General features: G+C 41.4%; 1 protein-coding gene across 1 annotated transcript in view; it reads left to right on the forward strand.

Moving 5' to 3' along the window:
• Positions 1 to 21,818, forward strand: part of LOC145991298 (tyrosine-protein kinase RYK-like) — a 308,147-nt gene that overhangs the window by 248,704 nt on the left and 37,625 nt on the right. Inside the window, exons 5-6 of the mRNA XM_083127287.1 lie at positions 4,934 to 5,108; positions 20,027 to 20,324. Coding sequence (XP_082983413.1) covers positions 4,934 to 5,108; positions 20,027 to 20,324 — 473 coding nt within the window. The remainder of the gene's footprint in view (positions 1 to 4,933; positions 5,109 to 20,026; positions 20,325 to 21,818) is intronic.

Consider the following 21,818-nt stretch of genomic DNA (forward strand, 5'->3'; position numbering starts at 1 on the left):
GGACTCCCCCCTCCCTCCCCAATCACTTTCTCTGATGCGTCAGTCAAAAGTAAATACAAAGAAACGTCGCTGATCAAATTGGAAATTTCTAGTAGGGGGCGATTCTTTCTTGTATTATTCCACCTGGGGGGAAGCTTTACGCATTCTTAGCTATGGGGATTAATACAAAGCGCTACGACGCCATGGGTTCCGGGTTCGAATCCCGGCTTGGACATGGGTGTTCTTTGTGCGTGTAAGGGCTATACTAAGAGGGCGTCCAACCTTACTTACACGTATTGCACCCCGTTAACTGCTGTTTTGCAAGCAAATGAGGCTCTGGCGCCTGGTCCTACGGCCAATATAATCCTCTGTTGGGCTGTGAGTTGCGTGTTTTGTCCTTAAATGGGCTGAGCGCCCGTTTGCAACCTCAGCCTTTAAGAAGGTAAGGCAAGGGGTCCCAGGTTCGATACCCAGTGGAGGCACATAGTGGTTCGGATCCCACTTTAAACTGTAGGTCCAGTCCCAATTAGCCTTAGTGTGCATAAAGTGGACATAAAAAACACAAACTCAACAAGGTCGGGATATTTTAGTCCTCAGACATGTTTTGATTTTATACATGTCTTCTACTCTTACGGTGGGCGGCCGTCATGCTGGCAAGGGAAGTGGAGCGGGGAAGCGGCCAATCCAGCGCGATAAGAAACGCAGCAGCCGGTAGAACGAGATGGGGCCAACACCTCCTCCCCTTGACGTCGTAACTGTCGGTGCCACCACTGTTGTCTGGTTGGTCTGCTGCGTATTCTCCGCTTCCCACTTCCCTTGCCAGCATGAGGGCCGCCTACCGTAATAGTAGAAAAGACCTATAGTTATGGTAAGGGGCAGGACCCTGTATAATGTGCAGATAGCCTAAGTGATGAAACACCACGAATGTTTATATTAATCAACCAATCAAATCATTTTCTTCATGTCATCACTCACCCTCACCGTCGAGATTAGCCAAAATTGGCAGAAAAGCGACTCTCAATGAAAAATACAATACATTATCTGTGGGAATACTATCCCCGCGTCCCCTCCCACATTTCGCGCACTGGGAGAAGTAAACATTTCAGATTGTGTAAAGGTAGGCTGTTCTGTTTCGCAACAGCTCCGCAAATAACTTGACGGATACCGATCCGAAAGGTAATGAATACATAATGCGATCTGCCTACCTCGCAAATTGACATGAAGGTGCGCTGCCTGTCTGGTTTCGCTTTTTAAACGCTCTTTTTGTTTCATCTTTTATCATCCCCTGCGTTATTCTTCTCCACCCTTCCTTCCAGCACGAATTTGCATTCGGATCACGTGCAGAGGGATCACGGGAAATTGCATGAAGATTTTTCGTGTCTTCCCCATTAGCTTTACCCCCTCGGATGACCGACCTTACATTCTGCATTATGCATACGCTCCTGTTCTTCGACGTTCGACGGGATATGTGCACATACGTCTCTTCAGCACGCGTGCATGCAGATCTAGACACGAAGTCTCCTTTCGGTCTCTTTATGTGACGTTTGAGATACTGGCCAAGTCTGTCTCGTGACTCTGATGACTAACTCTTCCTGAATTTTGAATCAGCCTCAATATCATGTCTCGAAATTGCGTCTCATTGGCTATTTGGCTTTTTAATTATCATTTCCCAACAGGAAGCTGACGTCACCGTCCAAGGTTGGTACGGTAAAGGTGGGACGATGAGTCAGAAACTCTTCTACTGTGGATTTTTTACATTGGATTTTACGTCGCGTGTTTGACACCTTTGGCTAGTAGCGACGAAGAAATTGATGAAGAGACACTAGAGAAGAAACACCAATGCCTAGGTAACGGGCCGAACCAGAAATCTTAGTCCTCAAGACGGAAGAAAAAGTTAGAGATTTTCGCACAATCGTTTTTTTTTGTTTGTTTTTTTGTGTGTAACAAATTTGGTTATTTATTGTAAGATAAAGTTCCCCGTGCCATGAAGGCACATTAAGAGATAGGGGGTAGGGCACCACACATTCTCGACCTCGGCCATTTTGGAGGTGTCATCAGCACCACGCTCCGACCGCCTTTATCTCCAGGGATGCCCCCAGGTACCCATTGATTTGAGGCTGGGTGAGCCCCGGAGACGCTTTATGCGTTGACAGGGCCGGATAAATTCCAACCTTAGAATCGAACCCGGGTCTCCCCGCAGAAGTCAGACGCCCTACCAACTAGACCACCGCGGCTCTTATTGGGTATCTATTCATTTTTAATTAACATTTTTGCAGAAGTATGAGTGAAACCAGTGTATGTAGTTGTCGTAATAGTTGATTTCTGAGTATTAAAATCTTGAATTATTTGAATCTTAAGTCCACTTTATGCACACGTAGGCTAATTGCAATTGGACCTACAGTTTCGACGGCACCTGTGGGTTCCACTCCTCCTGAGGAAGTGTTTAAATGCTTATAAAGATAGTAATTGTCACCATTTCTGCTCCCATCTGCAATATTCAATCCGTTAGGGAACGAAATATGTAAATACTCGTACGTACGAACGTGTAGGATTCGAATATAGTCTACGCGACGTATCCCAGAAACTCTCTCTCTCTCTCTCTCTCTCTCTCTCTCTCTCTCTCTCTCTCTCTCTCTCTCTCTCTCTCTCTCTCTCTCTCTCGCTCACTTTGTCACTACTTCACTCTCAGACTTTTTCTCTTATACTTTCTATCTGTCTTACTTTGTTTACTTTCTTTCTCTTACTCTCTCTGTTTACTTTCTCTCTGTTTAATTTCTGTCTTACTTTCTCTCTTATCTTTCTATCTCCTCCTCGCTCCCTCTGTCACTTTCTCTCTCACTGTCTTCCTCGCGGTCTCTCTTCCTCTCTCACTTTCATCTTTTCTCATTCCCTCTTCTTATTTCACTACTTTCCTCCTATCTTTTTCTCCCTCTTCCTCTTTCGGTTCCTTTCTTTCTCTCATTTTTTCTTGCTTTTCTCGCCCTCCTCTGTCTCTGTCTGTGTGTCTCTCTCTCTCTCTGTCCTCTGTCTCTCTCTCGTGTTTTCTTTCTCTCTCTCGTGTTTTCTTTCTCTCTCTCGTTTTCTTTCTTTCTTTCTCTCTCTCTCTCTCTGTCCTCTGTCTGTCTCTCTCTCTCACTCTCTCTGTCCTCTGTCTGTCTCTCTCTCTCTCTCTCTCTCTCTGTCCTCTGTCTGTCTCTCTCTCTCTCTCTCTCTGTCCTCTGTCTCTCTCTCTCTCTCTCTCTCGTGTTTTCTTTGTCTCTCTCTCTCTCTCTCTCTCTGTCCTCTGGCTCTCTCTCTCTCTCGTTTTCTTTCTCTCTCTCTCTCTCTCGTGTTTTCTTTCTCTCTCTCTCGTGTTTTCTTTCATTCTCTCTTTTCTCTCATTATTTCACCCTCCCTCTGTCTCTCTCACCCTCCCCCTTTCGCCCTCCCCCTCAATCTCTCTCGGCGTCTGCTCGCTTCCCAGCTCACGAACGAGACATTCGGGACACGATATTGGACAACTAAAATGAATCACAGGTCGGTGCAGCAGCTCACCCCCACCCCCCTCCTCCCCCTGCCTCCTCGGGCCTCATGGTTTCCGCCCGTGTGTTCCTCTGAAGGAGCCTTAATTTCGTTGCATCCAACTTTCGGAAACTCAGTTTCGCTTTCTACTTTTATCGTATTTCCTCCTTCCAGCAAACGGAGAGAGAAGGGGTTGAAGCAGCAGAGCAAAGGACCCAAGAGATATTGGAAGGTTTTTCTAATTCTCAGCATTCCTTCAAGCCGTTCTTTCATCTTCCCTCTCTCTTGTTCTTTTTCACACTCTCAAGCCTCCCTGTTACGGTTTTAATGAGTGAGATTCCATTTTTTTGCCTGGTTTCCCATCTACGCAGTAAATCATAGTCTCCATTACTACGAATTCATTTTTACAATTTCTGCTATTTTTGCCGTGACACCTATAGTGTCGCAGCTGTTAGGGTAATGGTCCTACAGTTTTTTGCTCTCAAATAACCGTCCCCTTTGGAAGCGATAGCATTATTCTATTACAGTATATGTACATGGACTCTCTTTAATTCGAAGTTGAATAGTTCGAAGTACCAGGTAATTCAAACAGAATTGATCTTTAATGGCATCATGTTTTTCCTTAATTCGAATTTTGGCTAATTCGAATGTTTTTCCTGACTCCTTGGAGTTCGAATTAAAAAGAGCCCACTGTGTTTCAAGAGCCGTGGTGGTGTGGTTAGCACAGCGCGCTACGAGGCCAGGGGTCGCGAGTTCCAATCCTGACCAGAGCGTTATCATCAGTGTTATCATATCAACTTTATGCACAGAAAGGCTAATCGGGACTGGACCTACAGTTTAAAGTAGGATCCGAGCCACTGTGCCATGTGGCTCCACCGGGTATCGAACCCGGGACCCTTTGATTACAAGGCGACGACGTTACCTCTACGCCTTCGGGGAGGCCTCGTGGTGTAAGGGTTGGCCTTCTGGTAAGGCACTCAAAAATATTCACTTCCCCATAGTACACCCCTGTAAACTGCTGCTTGTAGGCCACCGAGGCTCTGGCGTCTCGACCCACGGCCAGGATAATCCTCCGTACGGCTGTGTTATCCTGAGTTTGTCCTTACGTGTGCTGAGTGCCCCTCTACAGCCTCAGCTTTTAACCTAGGTAAGGAGATTGTATCCTCAGGAACAGTATATTTTTTAGTTCTTCTTAAGCAACGAATGAATGAGATTTAAAAATTGAGTGAAGAAATTTCAATGGATATGTTGTATTTTCTTGTTCGGGGCCTGTTCTCAATTTTCTTCTAGTTAAGCGTAACATGAAAATCACTTTACAAGTTCCAAAACAAACAATTCTTAACTGTTTTCCTTTAATATTCCTGCCTCAGCAAAATTATTATGTTGCATAAAATAGCCCTGTAGAGCGAGGAAACCATTAAAAACGTATAATTTTCTCTTTCATTCATTTCAGAAGAGCCAACGCCCAGGAATGACTCCATACGGCTCGATCCCGGGTCCCTGGTGACGTCGAGCGGCACCTTCTACGTCGCCGTAGGATGCGCATGCGTCATGATCATCGTCGTGATTGCCATCACCTCTGTGGTATATGTCAAGAGCAAGAAGGCCAGAACGCAGGAATCGTTACAGTAAGTATTACGTCACAATTATTATTGTTACGTCAACAGCAAGTTGGCTACATGCAGGCGGGTAAATTGCTGATAATGTGCATACATTGGTTGATGATAACGACGTCGCATTGCCTTTTTAGAGCATAAAATATTGAACAGTTTGGCGCTTTGGATGGTCACTTATACGAAAACAGAGATATAACAGGATGTCGACCAGTCAAGAAATCAACATGTATTTCAAGAAAAGGTCAAGAATTTTTGCTATTTTTTACAGTATTGCGAATTTAAATTTTTATATACCTGTACTGGGATTTGATAAAATTGAATATTTGCACAAATATTTTACAAAATCCCAATACAGGTACATAACAATGTAAATTTTCTTAATTTCCAACTATACCTAAATAAATGTTAAGAAAGGGAAAAAAACAGGTGAAGAAAAGGGGGGGAAAAGGTCATGAAAAAGTCAAGAATTTGGGATATTTTGTTAGACACCCTGTATAAGCCAAGATATTTTTTTTAAAAGTAAAGCCCGTAGAAAAATATTCGTACCTTATATAATGAAGAAATAAGAGAAAGAGTAAATAATACACAAGTACATAATTTAAAGTCCTTTAATATTTTTAGTAAAATAAATTAAGAAGACCTTATTGGGGTTAGTAAAAATCAGTTTTCATTATATTTATCGGGAAACCTGGTGGTAATAGGTTCACAGGGAAGTCATGACAAAATGACTGGACTCATGCTGCATTTGGACAACATATTTATGTTACTGCATCAATATACTCTTCGCGTTTAGGAATGAAGTCAGTTTTAGTAAATATTAATTTCAAAGTTTTACTATATGATTTGAGGGGCTGCGGTGGTGTAGTCGTTGGGCGTCTTGACTGCCACGCGGGAGACCCTGGTTCGATTCCCAGGGTGGATGGCCCCAGGTGCGATGAAAAAAGTGGTGTTAAAGCAAAGCAGTGTTCGCAGGAGGTCTACACGATATTGTGGTCAACGTTTAACCTTAGTAGTGTTAAAATGGTGTTATTAACGTTTATCTGTTATTCTAACGCCACTTAGGTTAAATGCTGGACGAAAATGTGGGCCTCCTGGAAACAATCAGATGTTGCTATAGTATTTTCTTTAGCGTGAGAATTTATCTGACAATGGCTGGGATCCAACGAGCCTCCATTCATTGAATATCTTCCAGAGGGGTGGCCGAAGCATGGTGCTGATTACATCACCTTCACTATGGTCGAAATCGAAAATACGTGGGGCATGCCACCACATCTGTTATGTACCTTCAAGGCACGAAGCATTGCACAGAAGAGAGCTTTGCCATTTACCTTAAGATTTTCTTTTAAGTCCACTTTATGCACGGAGAGACTAATCGGGACCGGACTGATTTGCTGGGACACTGCATTTTTAAAGTCCCTCCACCGAGTATCGAACACGGGACTCCTTGACTACAACGCGGCGACGACCTTACCAAATGATTAGCAGGAGTAATGTTGCAGCTATTTTCTTTTATGCGGGGACAGGTACGAAAATTTCGCTTGGGGTTCACTCCGACTTGTACAAACTCTCCCGTAAAAACATAAATTTGCACTTTTTGTCTTAAGTTTCCTAATTATATGCTTGTTCACTTAACTTATGCGCTATTCCTCAAGTGAGACAGAATCACGAAACTGTTGCTGGAAAGTTACTGCCCTGCGGTCCTACAAACCTTAATTACATTTTACGGTAATTCATGTGCCTCTAGCAACCCTTAAAAAAGGCAAACGTCAGCTGTTGCGTTTATTAAGAGCTATGCAGTGGCTAGCTACAGGATTATTATATAAAGGTGTTTCAGAGTTTCTTCGAAGAGCACAATGTTAAGCGGACAACCAAAGTAATTTACAGCCGGCTCAGAGATGTCTCTGGAGTGTTCTTGGTCGCCATTTGTAGTAGACGATCCTGTTTTAAGTCATTTTTTCTTTTCGTGAGCTGGCAACGCTGCTGCTAACTTCAAAGGAAAAGAAATGTACGTTTACGGGAAGAGTGGAAGAAAATTGACAGTGCTCGGAGCAGGAGGAGGGGGAAGAATGAATGTAACATCGAATGGGGAGAACTAATGGATCCAGGCACGAGGAGATATGGGAATTTATCATCCTTTTACATTAGCAGTGTTGCCATCTGTGAAGTCAGAAAATTTATCAGGTTTGACTTGTCTGTTCGTTACCATGGGGGGTCTGCAGCATTCTGTTAATCAATAGAATCTATTAAGAATGATAAATGAGATATGCACAAACACTATTTGGCTGATAATACGTGTGTCCCAGAAGTCTTTCCCTGATTTCAAACTTTATTCATATCCGCTATATGCAATGTAGAGATGTGAAAGTGGTGCCAAAATATTGGAAAACTAACCAAGTTTATTTGTTGCAGGTTTCAGTAATGTGGCTGTAGTGTAGCAGTGTCAGTGCCAAGGAATCCGGAATTAATGCTCTTGACATCGGGTGGCATCTTTCCATACAATGTTTCTTGGACTTGACAGGATTTGGGAATGAAGATAAATTCCATTTTTTAAATACCAACTTATTGATGGCAGATATTCTAGACGAAAGAATTCTGTACATTTGAAAGTTCCTCTGCACTGTTATTGGTGACCGGTTCTCGTGATACCAGAGGACATGCTGAGCTTTTTCCTGATTTGTGAACATTTCTGGTTTTCTGGTCACTGATACTGCTACACTACAGCCACGTTACTCAAACCTGCAACAAAAAAACTTGGTCAGTTTTCCAACATTTCGGCACCACTTGCACATCTCTACATTGTATATAGCGGATATGAATAAAGTTTCTAATCAGGGAAAGACTTCTGGGACACCCGGCATATAAAAGAAAAATTGAAACAAATTTCACCACGTAACCACTCCTGATTGATTGATTTGGTTTATTTTATTTTGCTTTTCTGCCACCTTTGGCATATCGCGACGATGAGGACCAGTGATAATATGAAATTGTCTATGAAGGGACACTCGCAAAGATCACCCATACGCAGGCAGAGTTAAACACACACAAACACATACATCAGGTGTTTCACACGAAATGTGTCGATTCCACACTACACTACCAGATAGCGCCAACCCCCTAACTTCGAATTCTTAACGCAATGTTAATACTGCGTTGGGATCGAACCTGAAACCCTGAGTTGCCTCTTGGGTGGTGTAGCTATTCATCAGTCATCTCCTGAAAGTTATCACTCGCTTGGCCTAAATGTGAGATATGCGAGAGGTTACGTTCAATGGAATGGCAAAAGAATGTACATATACAATAAATGGATTTTGTACTCCACGACTGAACCGATATGGACATTGTTAATAAAAGGATATTACGTGCCTCCCGTGTGGATGATTATTCCCACAGATTGTCCTTCAATAAGGGTAACTGTCACACATCTGACCTCCCTGTCAGAATTCACTCTCCTCATGCACCACTGTCCAATAATCGTCCCCCAACTGTCCTAGTTCTCTCTCGATTCCATCTTTCATTCCACAACCGCCTCTCAAGTCAATCACCTAACATTTGCCTAATTACTTATTCAGCATTCCTTTCTCTGGTTCCTGCTATGTTGAGGATAATAGCAGACTTGTCACTTCTACCCAACGCCTTGGGTACGATACGAATTGGACCGCGATATTATTAATATCCAGATTATTCTGTATGGCTTTCTTACATAATTAAAATTAAAATATGGTTTGTAGCAAGATGTCAGATGCAAATACCTCAAACGGATCCGTGAATATTGAATCACCCTATATTTGTTCTATGCTGACAGCATCTCTCCGCGTCTGTGGCTCAGTAAATACAAATTGTTTTGGACGAAATGGCCATAAAATTAATATGTAACTGGTTTGATTTATTTTACTCCGCTTTTTGCCACTTTCGGCTTGCGTGGGTGTGGGGGATTGCATATCCTAGTATGAATAGAAAGCATGAACGAACCTGGTTTAAAAGTATGCACTTATTCAAATTTCAGCCACCGATACAAAGTCGTGATTTTTTGTAATAAAAATTGAGCGTTGGCAACACTGCCACAGAGCATCCTCCCTCCTTCCCGTTAACCCCGAGGGGGTCAAATAGGCCAAATCACTTCTTCCCCGTGATCCGTCCCCGTCATAGAGACAGTAACACCGATGCCCTAATCTTAGATAACAAGATCGCTAACAGATATTTCAGGGGCGGAGGAAAGAGGGGGCGCGCAAAGACAATTTGCCTTGACACGGGAGAGCACTCGCTCTTGCACCGGATGCTGGAGTGGAAGATGGCTGCTCCTTGACTCATCTTCCCCCACACGACCATCGGCGTTGTCTTTCCTTTGAGTCGTTGGCGATAGCCCCCTCCCCTCCCCCTTAACATCGATTCCGCTGGGAGTTTCTGTGTAATTTTTCATTTATTGTCAGGCCTCGGAGCTTGGTCTTTCTCCCTGATGGGCTATTACCCCTCCTTCCCCCTCATTGGTTGACGTGATGTGATTTAGATCAATGGGCAGGCCCCATATGTTTTCCCAGTTTACTGTTGATGGCTTCGGTAACCATCTTGGCAGCTATCGCATCAGTAATATCTGTGATCTAGTGGTTAGCGTGCCGTAACACCAATCCTGGCGTCCTGAGTTCGAAACCCTATTGAGGAAGCTCTCGATAGCAGCGAAGATAGGTTACAAGTTCTCAGGAAAAAAATCCCTCCGATAAATCAAAATAGGTGTTCTTGTGAGTGTCCCTTCATCAAATTCATCATATCATCACTCATCCTTATCGTGACAATTAACAAAAAGTTCCAGAAAACTAACTCTCTAATCTTCTTAAACCCGAAGGTTTATGGCTGCAGGAACACAAGCCTTTCATCTGTCCTTATCCCGGGCAAGGTTAATCCAATCTTTTCAATACTTACCGATTTCCTTTAGGTCTCTTACCATCAGGTTTCCCAACAGGAATCCAAAAACTCTTCTTTCCTCTCCCATTCGTGCCACATGGCCTGCCCACCTAAGTCTTCTGGATTTAATTATTCTAATAATATTTGTACAGGAATACAGATTGTGCAGTTCTATGTTTAACCGTTCCTGTCCGAGAGAATCCACATCATGGATACGCTCCTCACAGTTGGAGAAATCTTCCCTCATTGCGCATGCGCTGTAGGTAGACCATTCAGCTTGAAACCCAATCTGCATTCAACTGATAACCCCGCCAGGAAGAGCCACGTTCGCCAAATATTCCCTTCCGGAGAGGGTTAAGGCGACCAGAAAGATTCCCGCGCAGAGAAAACAATTTGCGAAACTCGTACAGCGCGCGCCGGCATCGGCCGAGATTCCGAATTACACCCACAGATGGCACTGATTTCCTTCTCCGTTAACATCTTCAGCGAGGTCGCGGGAACGTAATAGCCTCACTTAGGCCTCGTCGAGTGCGCGTGTTCGGGGCAGTATCCACTCCATTTACGGCTACGGCCCTCTCCTCCGAAGCCCGATGTGGGCGCAAATTGGCTTCGTCACTGCCAACCCTGGCTCCGGGTCCTCGTTTCTGCGGGTGAGGAATGGTCGAGGTTGCAATTCGACGGTCGTTACGTTGCCTTCCCCCTTTCCCACGTCCCGTTTTCCTTGAGCGAGATTTAATTTCGTGTAGGGGGCGTGTTATAGATTAACTTCATTCACTCAGGGTCACGTGTTCAGTCAAGAGCCCCCCCCCCCCCTTGTAGATCTGTCACAGCAATGTCTTTCACATATAGATGATGTTTAAGAGACCGGATGTATGGGTACTTGTCGGATCTCGTAATGTTTAGGCTCTAAAACTGCTAAATTTTACTCTAAAACTAGTGAAAAAGCTATAAAGGAATTGGAATGACGCGAAGAGAGCCTACGACGCCAAGGTCTCGTGTTTGAATCCCGGCCTGGACATAGATGTTCTTTATGAGTGTCCCTTCATCAATTCCATCAGAACGCCACTCATCCGCATCTTCACGATTAGCCCAAAGTGGCAGAAGCGAAGTAAAATAAACGAAATCAATCAATCAATTGAAGATAGACGGTAATACTGAGAATACTAAAATGTTCTTTAAAACTTCAAATTGACTATGAAAGTAATGAACTTGGTTCCAGAACTATTGAAATGAGCTTTAAGACTACGAAAAGTGGGCTCTACAACTGTTGAAAAATTTGAGAAACTTCCCATGGTTCAATCAGAACTAACCAGGATATTATTTCATAATTTTCCGTAGGATTTTTGGGTAATATTTTTCTTAGGGAAACTTCCCCAGAACCGGTATGGTTCCTCGGTGTGACGGTGTGTATTCTAACGCAGTTCCCCGAAACGACTATATGCCAACATTTAGATACACACACAGCACCAATATCGCGGTTACATACACACAGACAATACCTTCATACCTTTTTTCTTCCGTGAGTGGTCAGTTTCTGTTTTTGCCAATCTCGCTACAGGCCTATATTTTTGGAACAATATTTTTTTTAATAATTCTGTACAATAGCATTTCGAAATATGAAAAATTTTCCACTGCCTGTGAGGTGGTTTGTAGTGTATTCTCACCTTTTTAATGTGTTGCGTTTGTCCTCTTTTCAACCTTGCACTTCTATCTTTTCCCAAGGCGCTCCTAACACCCCATTTTTTTAAAAATCCTAGGTAACAATTTTAGATAAGGGGATATTTCCCTGCATATATTGAAGGATGCAAAATGGCCTTGTGTCCCGACTCTCCCAACAATTTTAATCAATTCATTCATTCAGCAGTGAAATATACTTGTGCAAGAATATGAATGTGTAGTTTAATAGTTATTTTATAGCTATATACAAGAGCGCCTCCAGTGGGGGGGGTGGCGCTTGCCCTCCCTGTGATTTCTAGAAAGAGTTAATGTAATTGGAATGGTAAAATTGTAGCGATAATTTATAATAAAATATTGTTTTCTGTGACTTACAGGAAGTACGTTGCAGCAACTATTATTATTATTATTATTTGAAGCAGGGTTACATTTAAACTTACAGTCTATATTTTACACTGATTATCTAACTATAAAAAGCTGTTTTTGTCCTACATGAATTAATATGTATACAGTTTTGAAAATTGTATATAGATACGCAGAATATGGAAATTACAAATGTATGTATTTTTTAAAAAACATAAGTAGTAGTAGTAGTTGTTGTTGTTGTTGTAATAGTAATGATAATAATATTAACTACAACAATAATAGCAATAATAATAATAATAATAATAATAGTTTCTATGACTGTCCCCCTGAGAAAAATCATATATATACATGATGGCCCAAAAGTAGGTTGGAGGCACATAGTGGTTCGGATCCCACTTTAAACTGTAGGTCCAGTCCCGATTAGCCTTACTGTGCATAAAGTGGACTTAAAACACCAAATCAATCAATCAATCAACCAAAAGTAGGTATACAGTATGTATATACCACTGTCGGCTTGGCATTGTTGTTGGTAAGTTCATTATCCTTTTTAGATATCTTGATACTATGAATGATGGCTGGTAATTTGAAAGTACACAGTCGTAGTACTACCATAACTTGTTGTTTGTTCATTAATTGTTGATGAATAAAGTCACTTGTACTGTATACCTACTTTTTGACTACCCTGTATATATATATATATATGTGTGTGTGTGCGTGTGTGTATAAATAATAGCTTATTATTCCGGTCAAAAAATCCATTGTTTCCAAGCAATAGATGATTCTGGAAATATTCTGAATGCTGATCACTGAAATGACATACATTTTTTATGCATTTAAATCAATTAATCATTAATTGTGCATTTATGCCCATCAGAGCGTGCATGTATATGCATCTCCTACGTAGAAATACCTACACCCAGCAACTGAGCCCGTCCCCAACAAAAAAAGCAAAACTTTAATTCGCACGCTGGTCACATTACCCATGCAAATTGGTGGTGGAAATGGCGTCGGCAGATTCCGGTGACGATAATTTCACAATTTGCACCTGTCAGGTTCTCAGATTTGGCAGCGCGAAATCCCGCGATCACGAATTGTTCGCATACTTCCACACCACCCGCCGTGATATATTGTGAAAGTGCAGGAAACCACCTCGAATAACCTGTGCGTCATCGTTTTGTGATAAAGGGGTCCGGGCCTGACCTTCTCCCTACTCAGGGGGATTACGTCTCCCAACAATAGCGGCATGTACCATTCTCGCCGCCCCTCCTCTCCATTGTTGACTTTGCGTTGATATCACGGGATTGCAGGCGGATCCAAAATCCCCTCGGCAATTGGCCGAGTTTTAATCGCCCATAAAACACACCAAACCGCACGTGAAAGGCCCTTGGATACCTCCAGTGTTGCAACCCGCGATGAAAAGTTCCTGGCCCTGGTGAAATTCGAACCAATTACCTCTTATGCGTATGGCGGGGATTATGGGGGCGGTTGCCCCTCCCATTTTTTGCCACTTTTCCCCCCGCACTATACTAAACCTTATGTACCAAGTGAAAATAAACGGTCTTTTTGCCCCCCCCCACGCACACTTTTTGCACCTTCCCCCACCAATTGACATCATAACTATTGAGTTTCTTCTTATAATTATGCAAGATGACATAAAACAAATATATTACTTAGGGACATGCATATTTCGTTTTTGACGAGAACACCAAATGTGAAATAACACATTCTAATGTTATTTATTTATTTATTTATTGATAGAATTTCAGATACAGCACCTAGCCATTTTATTTACACTGTTAATTTTTAATGTTTCTGAAAGGTACGAGGTGCATTTTCCTACCCTGTTTTGTCACGAAATGTGCGAAATGAACTGCAATTATCCTGTGGGTTATGCAATTCACGGAAAATGGATTAATTTTTCTGAAAATATTTGGGAAGCAAAAATGGACCCCTATATACAGGAATATAATTAATACTCTTCTAACTACATAAATGTGCCATTAGAAGGTTTATGTTTATTTTGTAATAAGTGCAGTTTTTTAATCCAATTTAGGATTATATTCATAATTTTAAAACCAAAATGTCTTTTGATCATTTTTTCACCGCATTTTTTAACACCGAATTTTTATTTTATTTGCCGCTTTTGAACCCGAAATGGACTCTGTTCTTGTACCGAAACTTTGCTTTGTTATTTATCAAAAATTTGTGCCCCTAATAATACTACGTTTAATTAAGACGTAAAATTTCTTGGGGTTACAAAAATTTATTCAAAGTTAAGTATTGAACTTACGTTAATGAAACCAGTCCAGAACGTACGAGGAGTTCCTTCGTTCCTCGTCCTCGCGCTTAGCCAGAAGTTGCCGAAAAGCGACGCTACATAACAAAGATCACACAAATTAAACCATACCACGAATACCTCAAAGTATCACTTTCTCCCGTTAGATGGCGCTACTCCACTTGATGCCATACCACAGATTTTTCCAGCGTTATATTTTCCCAATGGTTTATATAACGTGGCTGATTTTCCACTAGATATTCCCCTTTTTGACTTTTATGGAGCTATTGAAATAATCATGTGTACTCTGTGAACATCGTAAACCTGCTGGATTATCTATCACAACAAATGATCTGCCCAGCCACATTTCGTAGGAGTCCATTAAATTATATTTGAGCTAGTGTTTTGAGATGAAGTAATAACTCACCAAAAATACCAAAATTACAGGGAATTTGAATATTTTGGGTTAATATATTACATTCAATCTTTTCGGATTTTTTTTTGGTAAATGTCCGTTATATCGGAGACACATTTCTATTGGATATTTTCAGTTTCAAATGGTTCGTACTTACCAATTGTGTATTGCGGAACATAGTTGAAGGTGCCATTATGCTTTTTACACGAAAATAACTTCAATTTTTCACATTACGAGTAATTCTTTTGGGTCCTTCCTTCCGTTGCGGAACATACAATATGGCGCGCACAGCTGTGGATCATCGCGCGTCGTGCTTGTGTTTTGTCGATTTGGAGTGGTATGCAGTGTTTCAACCTTCTTAACCGAAAAATACCTAATTTCGTGTTCATTATGTCATCACAAACCATTGACGGATAGCCCCAAAAACCATCCACGATAGCCTCAAAAACCATTCACGATAGCCCCAAAAACCATTCACGATAGCCCCACGGACAATTTCCGGCAAGGTTAGGTTTCGTTAGGTAAAGGAAGCATAGTTAAAAAAAAAATCTCCTAAAAAAAAGGCACGTTTGGAAACACTGGCGAGACCGCGTGACTTTCGACGCTCGCACCATCTGCAGGTACATAATGGAAACAATGGCATAATGTTGTCGCTTTGCACAAAATGCAATTTTATGATATCCAAAGTGCTTATTTCTTGTTGTGCAGCATTCTACGGTGAGAAAATACCTCCACGAACTTTCAAAATGCTACCGAAACTCATTTCCGTAAGTAGTTTCTTCTGTAAAAATGAAGAAATGTGTCTCCGATATAACAGACATTTACCAAATTTTTTATTGACATTATTCCCACCAGTATAATAATAATAAATTGGACTGGGAACAGTTAACTTATTATTTAATTGTTAATATTATTGTAATAACGTAACTTAAAGTTAATGAGGTAACCGTTCTTTTAAATAGAAATTCTGCATGTTTAAAAATATTTTTCGCAAAAAGTGTAACATTTGATATTAGTAATCTTCATTTTGTTATTTCCGTTCATTCAGTCAATCCTAATATTTTTTTGTAAGTTGATACTTTCTATAGGTTAGCAAATAATTACGATTTATTTTCAATCGAAAACCACGACTCATACACATTGTAATATATTCACAAGCTCTAAACTTCTTTGAATACATCGCCCTTACTAACCAATATAAACCATGCACTGAAAATTCCGTGAAACAAGTTGGTAAATTCTTGCAGATCAGGGCTGGAAACCCTGCTTGTCACCCAATAGACTCGCTCTCTGACCCCGCAAACGATCCGTTGCATGCGCCAGCCTATCACAAAGGTTTAAAACTGCAGAAAGTACGATATTGCTGTGGACAGAGGATGCTTTATCTCTGCGGTGGTTTGAAAAGGGGGGCGAAGGGGGGCGAAGCCCCGGCGGTATTTCAATTTCTGGCTGCCAGCAACCTCAAAACTCACCTTTGTGACGGAAACATTAACCACTTTTTTTTTTATGGACTCTCTTCATGCGTCGGCAAACATGGGATGACGAGCGGGCTCTGTGAAGTTATTGTCATGGGAAAGCAACTCGTGGTTGGCGGTTGCAAGCACCCTTGCTTGCTGGAGTGGGTAAACACTTTTATGTCTTAATTCGGTATTTTTATTCGGTGGTTGGAAACTGCTTCGATATACCTTGCTTGAGCATAAATAAGCTGAAACAAGTTAAAGCTCCGTTTATAGTAATTTCTCTCTTCTGCCTCATTCTTCTTTCTCTCTTTGTCTGTTATTTCTTTCGCTCCCTCTTCTATTTTCTTATTTGTCTTTCTTTTCATCATTCTTTCTCTTCTCTTCTCTTCTTTGTCTATTTTATTTCCTTTTCTCCTGTTTCTTTGTCTTTCTTTTGTCTCTCTACTTTTGCTTATATTCCTCCTCTGTCTTTCTGTTTCTTTTCCTTTTCTCTCTCCCTCTCTTTCATCTCCTGTTTTCTCTTTTAACTTTCTTTTTGCTCTATCTTTCCCTTCCCTCTTTGTATCTTTTCATTCTTTTTCCCCCTTCTCCTGTTGTCCTTCTCTCTACTTCCTCCTCTTCTTTCTTCTTCTCGTTTCTTTTTCATCTCTCTCCCTTCCATTTTCTCTTCTCTTTTTCTTGTTTTCCTTTTCCTCCTCTCTTTCTCTCCATCTCTCCTTTTCACTCGCACACAAACAAGCATGCAGTACTTTCGCAACCGGAATTACGGTATAAAACACGTCCCAAGTTTTACACACACTACCATGCATAAAATATTGATCATAAACTCTACTTTTCTTAGCTGGCCATTCCATCCTTTTTGTGTTTCTCAATAAATATTCAATTCTTTATCTTTTTTACATTGATTGCTTTGCCAGGACAGATGTTTTTATACAAGCATACTGTGCACAGAACCATACGAAATGTTCAGTGCATCTGCAATGTGTGACAGTGTGATTCGCCTATCCTCCCTAATCATTCCCTCCACCTGACAAATGTTCTGGTCGGTAGCTGAAGTTGAAGGTCTGCCACTTCGCTGATCATCATTAATGTCAGTCCTACCATTTTCAAACTCCTTACACCAACACCACACTTGTTTCCTGGATAACACGTTGTTTCCATGCACCTCCACAAGTTCCCGATGGATCTCGGCTGGTTTCTTCCCCTTCGCATGCAAAAACCTGATCACACTTCGCACTTCCACATTTGACCATGTTTCCAGTAACCCTGCCATCTTCGAACTGCGATTCTCTGCAACTGTGTCACCGTGCTGCTCTCTAGCGGTCACCAGGGATACTATCCATCAATACCTACAACACACAAAATAAAACAGTTACTAGCATATCGTTGTACATTTTCAGGGCACTTGTTACCTTACTTTTTGATTCTACCTTGTATAAAAACATCTGTCCTGGCAAAGAAATCAATGTAAAAAAGATAAAGAATTGAATATTTATTGAGAAACACAAAAAGGATGGCATGGCCAGCTAAGAAAAGCAAAGTTTATGATCAATATTTTATGCATGGTAGTGTGTGTAAAACTTGGGACGTGTTTTATACCGTAATTCCGGTTGCGAAAGTACTGCATGCTTGTGTACAAATTTTGGCGAGCTTGCTTAACTACACGTAAGCTAGGTAATGAATAGGTGTGTTTCACCTACCTCACAAACTGTTGCATTGTGGCTTCGAACAGGTATGATTGACGCCAGTTCTTGTATTCAAGCGAGCTGACGGAACATACTAACACAGATATTCGTCATTAAAAACAAACGTGCAGTTGGAGCACATGTAAAGAACGCTACTTGGTGGATATTTCCTTACAAATGACGAATAAAACTGGCCTCAAACATGGCGGCTATGCTGACGTCACATGAAATCCACCTATTATCATACCATTTTACCTGTTAACTACTTTACATATTATTGTAAATATACCTATAAGTTACATTAATCAAGGACGTATTTAAGGGCGTCCAGGGGGTCCGGACCCCCGAAAGGATTACCAAGTACTAAAATTAAATAATGAAAATGTGCTTGTTTAGCATTTGTTGTATAATCGACGGTTATTTCCTCTGAACGTATTAAAAGTAAAGTATTATATTGGGATCATGCAGCTTTGAATGACATTACAAAGATTTATACACACTACTTGAGTTGGGTTTGAGTTGGTGTTTTAAGTCCACTTTATGCACAGTAAGGCTAATCGGGACTGGACCTACAGTTTAAAGTGGGATCCGAACCACTTGTGCCTCCACCGGGTATCGAACCCGGGACCTTTACACACTACTACTCATAATAATGTGCATAAAATATTAATCAGAAACTTTTCTTTTCTCCAACTGCATTGTTTTTGTTATTCAATAAATATTCAATTCTTCATGTATTTGGCATTAATTTCATTGCCAGAGCACTTGTTTTTATATAAATTATTCCGATCTTAACTACAGGTAAGCTACATAATGAATATGTGCTGTTCGTCTCTTTACTTATTCATGTAATAATAATACAAGGTGTACAACTTTGCTTCTGCCGTTTTTCCCCAAAAATATGACACTGGAATGAAAAACATTGCTTACCCAGGCATTATTCAAAGTATTGTCCATCGCTGGCCACTACTTTCTCCCATCTTTCGGGCAGCGTACGAATGCCGCGTCTAAGAAATTGTTCATCTTTGGAGGCGATCCACGAATCGATCCACTTTTTGACTTCTTCATAAGATCGGAAGTGTTGGTCAGCCAGTTCATGAGCCATTGATCGAAACAGGTGATAATCAGAGGGAGCGATGTCTGGAGAATAAGGCGGGTGGGGTAGGACGTCCCATCTTAATGTTTCCAAGTATGTTTTCACCACTTTGGCAACGTGGGGTCGTGCGTTGTCATGCTGAATCATACCCATGGCTTTCAGACGTTTTGAAATGGCTTGCTGTGTCACTCCCAATGATCGTGCCAATTCTTCTTGAGTTTGACGCGAGTCTTCACTCAGCAATGTCTCCAATTCTGCATCTTCGAAAACTTTCTGTCTTCCACCATTATGCCGGTCTTCGACGTTAGTCACCGTTCTTGAAGCGTTGAAACCACTCACGACAGGTTCTCTCACTTATAGCGTTCTCACCATACGTAGTGGAGAGCATTCGATGAGCCTCAACCGCAGTTTTCTTCATATTGAAACGAAAAAGTAGAACCTCCCGCAAATGGCGAGAATTTGGCTCGTACACTCACATTTTCAATCGCGAACGACTTCACGATGCACACACCACTCGACTAATGTTTGAATGGGGTTATCTTGACAGAGGTCCAAGCTAACTGCGTGACGTCTACGATCTGCTTCTTTCGACCGCTACTTCCTGTTGTTGGTCCCGGGTTCGAATCCTGGTCGGGCTTGGTTGTTTGTGAATGTCCATTAATCAATTTCATCATTTCATCACTCATCCCCATCTTCGTAAATTAGCAAAGAGGCACAAAACGCGAAGTAAAATAAACTAAATCAAAATCAAACTTCCTGTTGTTGCCACCTGTCGGAAAACGGCGGAAGCAAAGTTGTACACCTTGTACAATATTAATTTATATGTTGTAATTACTATTAATTTGATTTAATGCAATTATTTCAATTAAAACATTATTATTATTATTAATTTTATTATTATTGAGACACTTGGTTCGGACCCCCCCCCGAAACATATTTCTAAATACGTGCCTGATATTAATTTAAACATTTATGTTGTTATTTCTGAGACATTTGGTTCTAATTCGCCCCCCCTGAAAAGTTTCTAGACACGTGTCTGAGTACACATTTACTCTTTTTCCAGCACCAGCTACACAACGGCCGCCTACGGGAGCAACCCCAATGTATTCATCCGCCTGGACACGCCCAAAAACTTCACCACCGCCAGCATCGGCAGCGGGAGCTACGCCACCATAGCCAGCTTCCAGAAGGTGCCCCTCTCAGGCAGCGCCTTTGGCGGGTCCCTCACCAACAACAAGAGCTCCAGGAGGTCCCCCTCGCCCTACGCCACGTCTCAGATCGGCGGGAACATCTACGCCAAGCCCAACGGACAACCGAGGTTCTCGTACTACGGATCCTCTCCGCTCTCGCAGACAACGAATGTGAGTACGGTGTCATGTTTCTTTATTTCGTGTCAAGTTTCTTGTTTGTACAGTGGCTGAGAAAGATGTAGTTTTTCTGTTTTTACATGAAAAAATGGTGCACTGGCAACCCTGGTGGTAATTTTCTATTTTGGTGTTTTTACTATGCACCGGCAACACTGCTGCTGAAAACCCATAGCTTTTTAATCGTATAATAGGCAAATAACACTTATGTTTATTTGCTGGACGTCCAGTAGATATGTATTTTGCTTATTAAATATCACTTTTCTGCCTCCTTAGAGTAATCGCAACAATGAAGAAGAATGGTGACTGGATAAAATTAACAAAGAGCCAGAACTATGGCCCAGAACCTTCGTTAGAGAATTGAATAGATGAATAACATTTCTTATTATTGCAAAAATTGTTGTCGTAGCAACACCCTGATATTAAAGGACAAACATTAATGTAATCTTCACAGTGGATACAGGGTTGCCAGGAAACTGGAAATTATAAAATAAGTATTTTTAAGAATAACTATTTCAGTATGTTGGAAGTTGATAAGTGGGAGTCAGTGGCGGCAACTTCACATAATTAGGGGGGCGAGCTAAATTTATAAAAGTAAGCTCAACGATAAGACTTGACTTAAAACTTCTCTGGAACAATAATCACGTTTTCTTGAGAGGAAGTCTTCTATCTGTCGTATTCTGTTCGAAACAACCTCTTACATGTCTGAAATGAATCTCATTGGAATTAACTGTTAAGTAACTAACTATCTAGCCTTCTTAAACCCGAAGGTTTTTGGCTGCAGCAACACAAGCCTTCCATCTGTCCCTATCCTGGGCAAGATCAATCCAATCTTTTCCATCCTTACCGATTTCCTTTAGGTCCATCTCAACGTTATCCCTCCATCTTCGTCTTGGCCTTCCTACAGGTCTCTTACCATCAGGTTTCCCAACAAGAATCCTCTAAACTCTTCTTTGCTCTCCCATTCGTCAACCTAAGTCTAATTATTCTAATATCTGGACATGAATACTAATTAAGCAGAGATTATTACTAACCTATCTCCATACATTTATTTTTATTTTTTTAACTGGAAGTGATGTGATGATTTAAAATTTTTGGGGGTCCAGAAATTCCCCACCACCCACCCGCTACGTGGTGATATTTTGTATCTGAGCCACTCCAAAATATCACATTTGATGTAATTAATTGCGACGAAAGGGCAGCCGCCCCCTTGACTCCATACTGGCGTCGCCACTGACTTACGCACACATTAGCTTGGTGATGCCCATCACTATGTAAAAACCACTCTAGGCATGCCTGTGTTCAGTTCGTTTGAAATTAGGCTTTTCAACGTAAGATACAATAGAACAGAGATGTATAGTGCTAATTTCAAGCCTTGCTCGCACCGTCGAAACCTGCAGCAAAAGTTTCAATTATTCTCTTTGGGGGAGCGAATTTTTGCGACCGATTGAAGCAGTTTCAATCCTTGAATATACGTATCCCCGCAGTTTC

The sequence above is a fragment of the Lepisma saccharinum genome, chromosome 8, assembly GCF_977018435.1.
Source record: "Lepisma saccharinum chromosome 8, izLepSacc3.1, whole genome shotgun sequence".
Lineage (NCBI taxonomy): Eukaryota > Metazoa > Arthropoda > Insecta > Zygentoma > Lepismatidae > Lepisma > Lepisma saccharinum.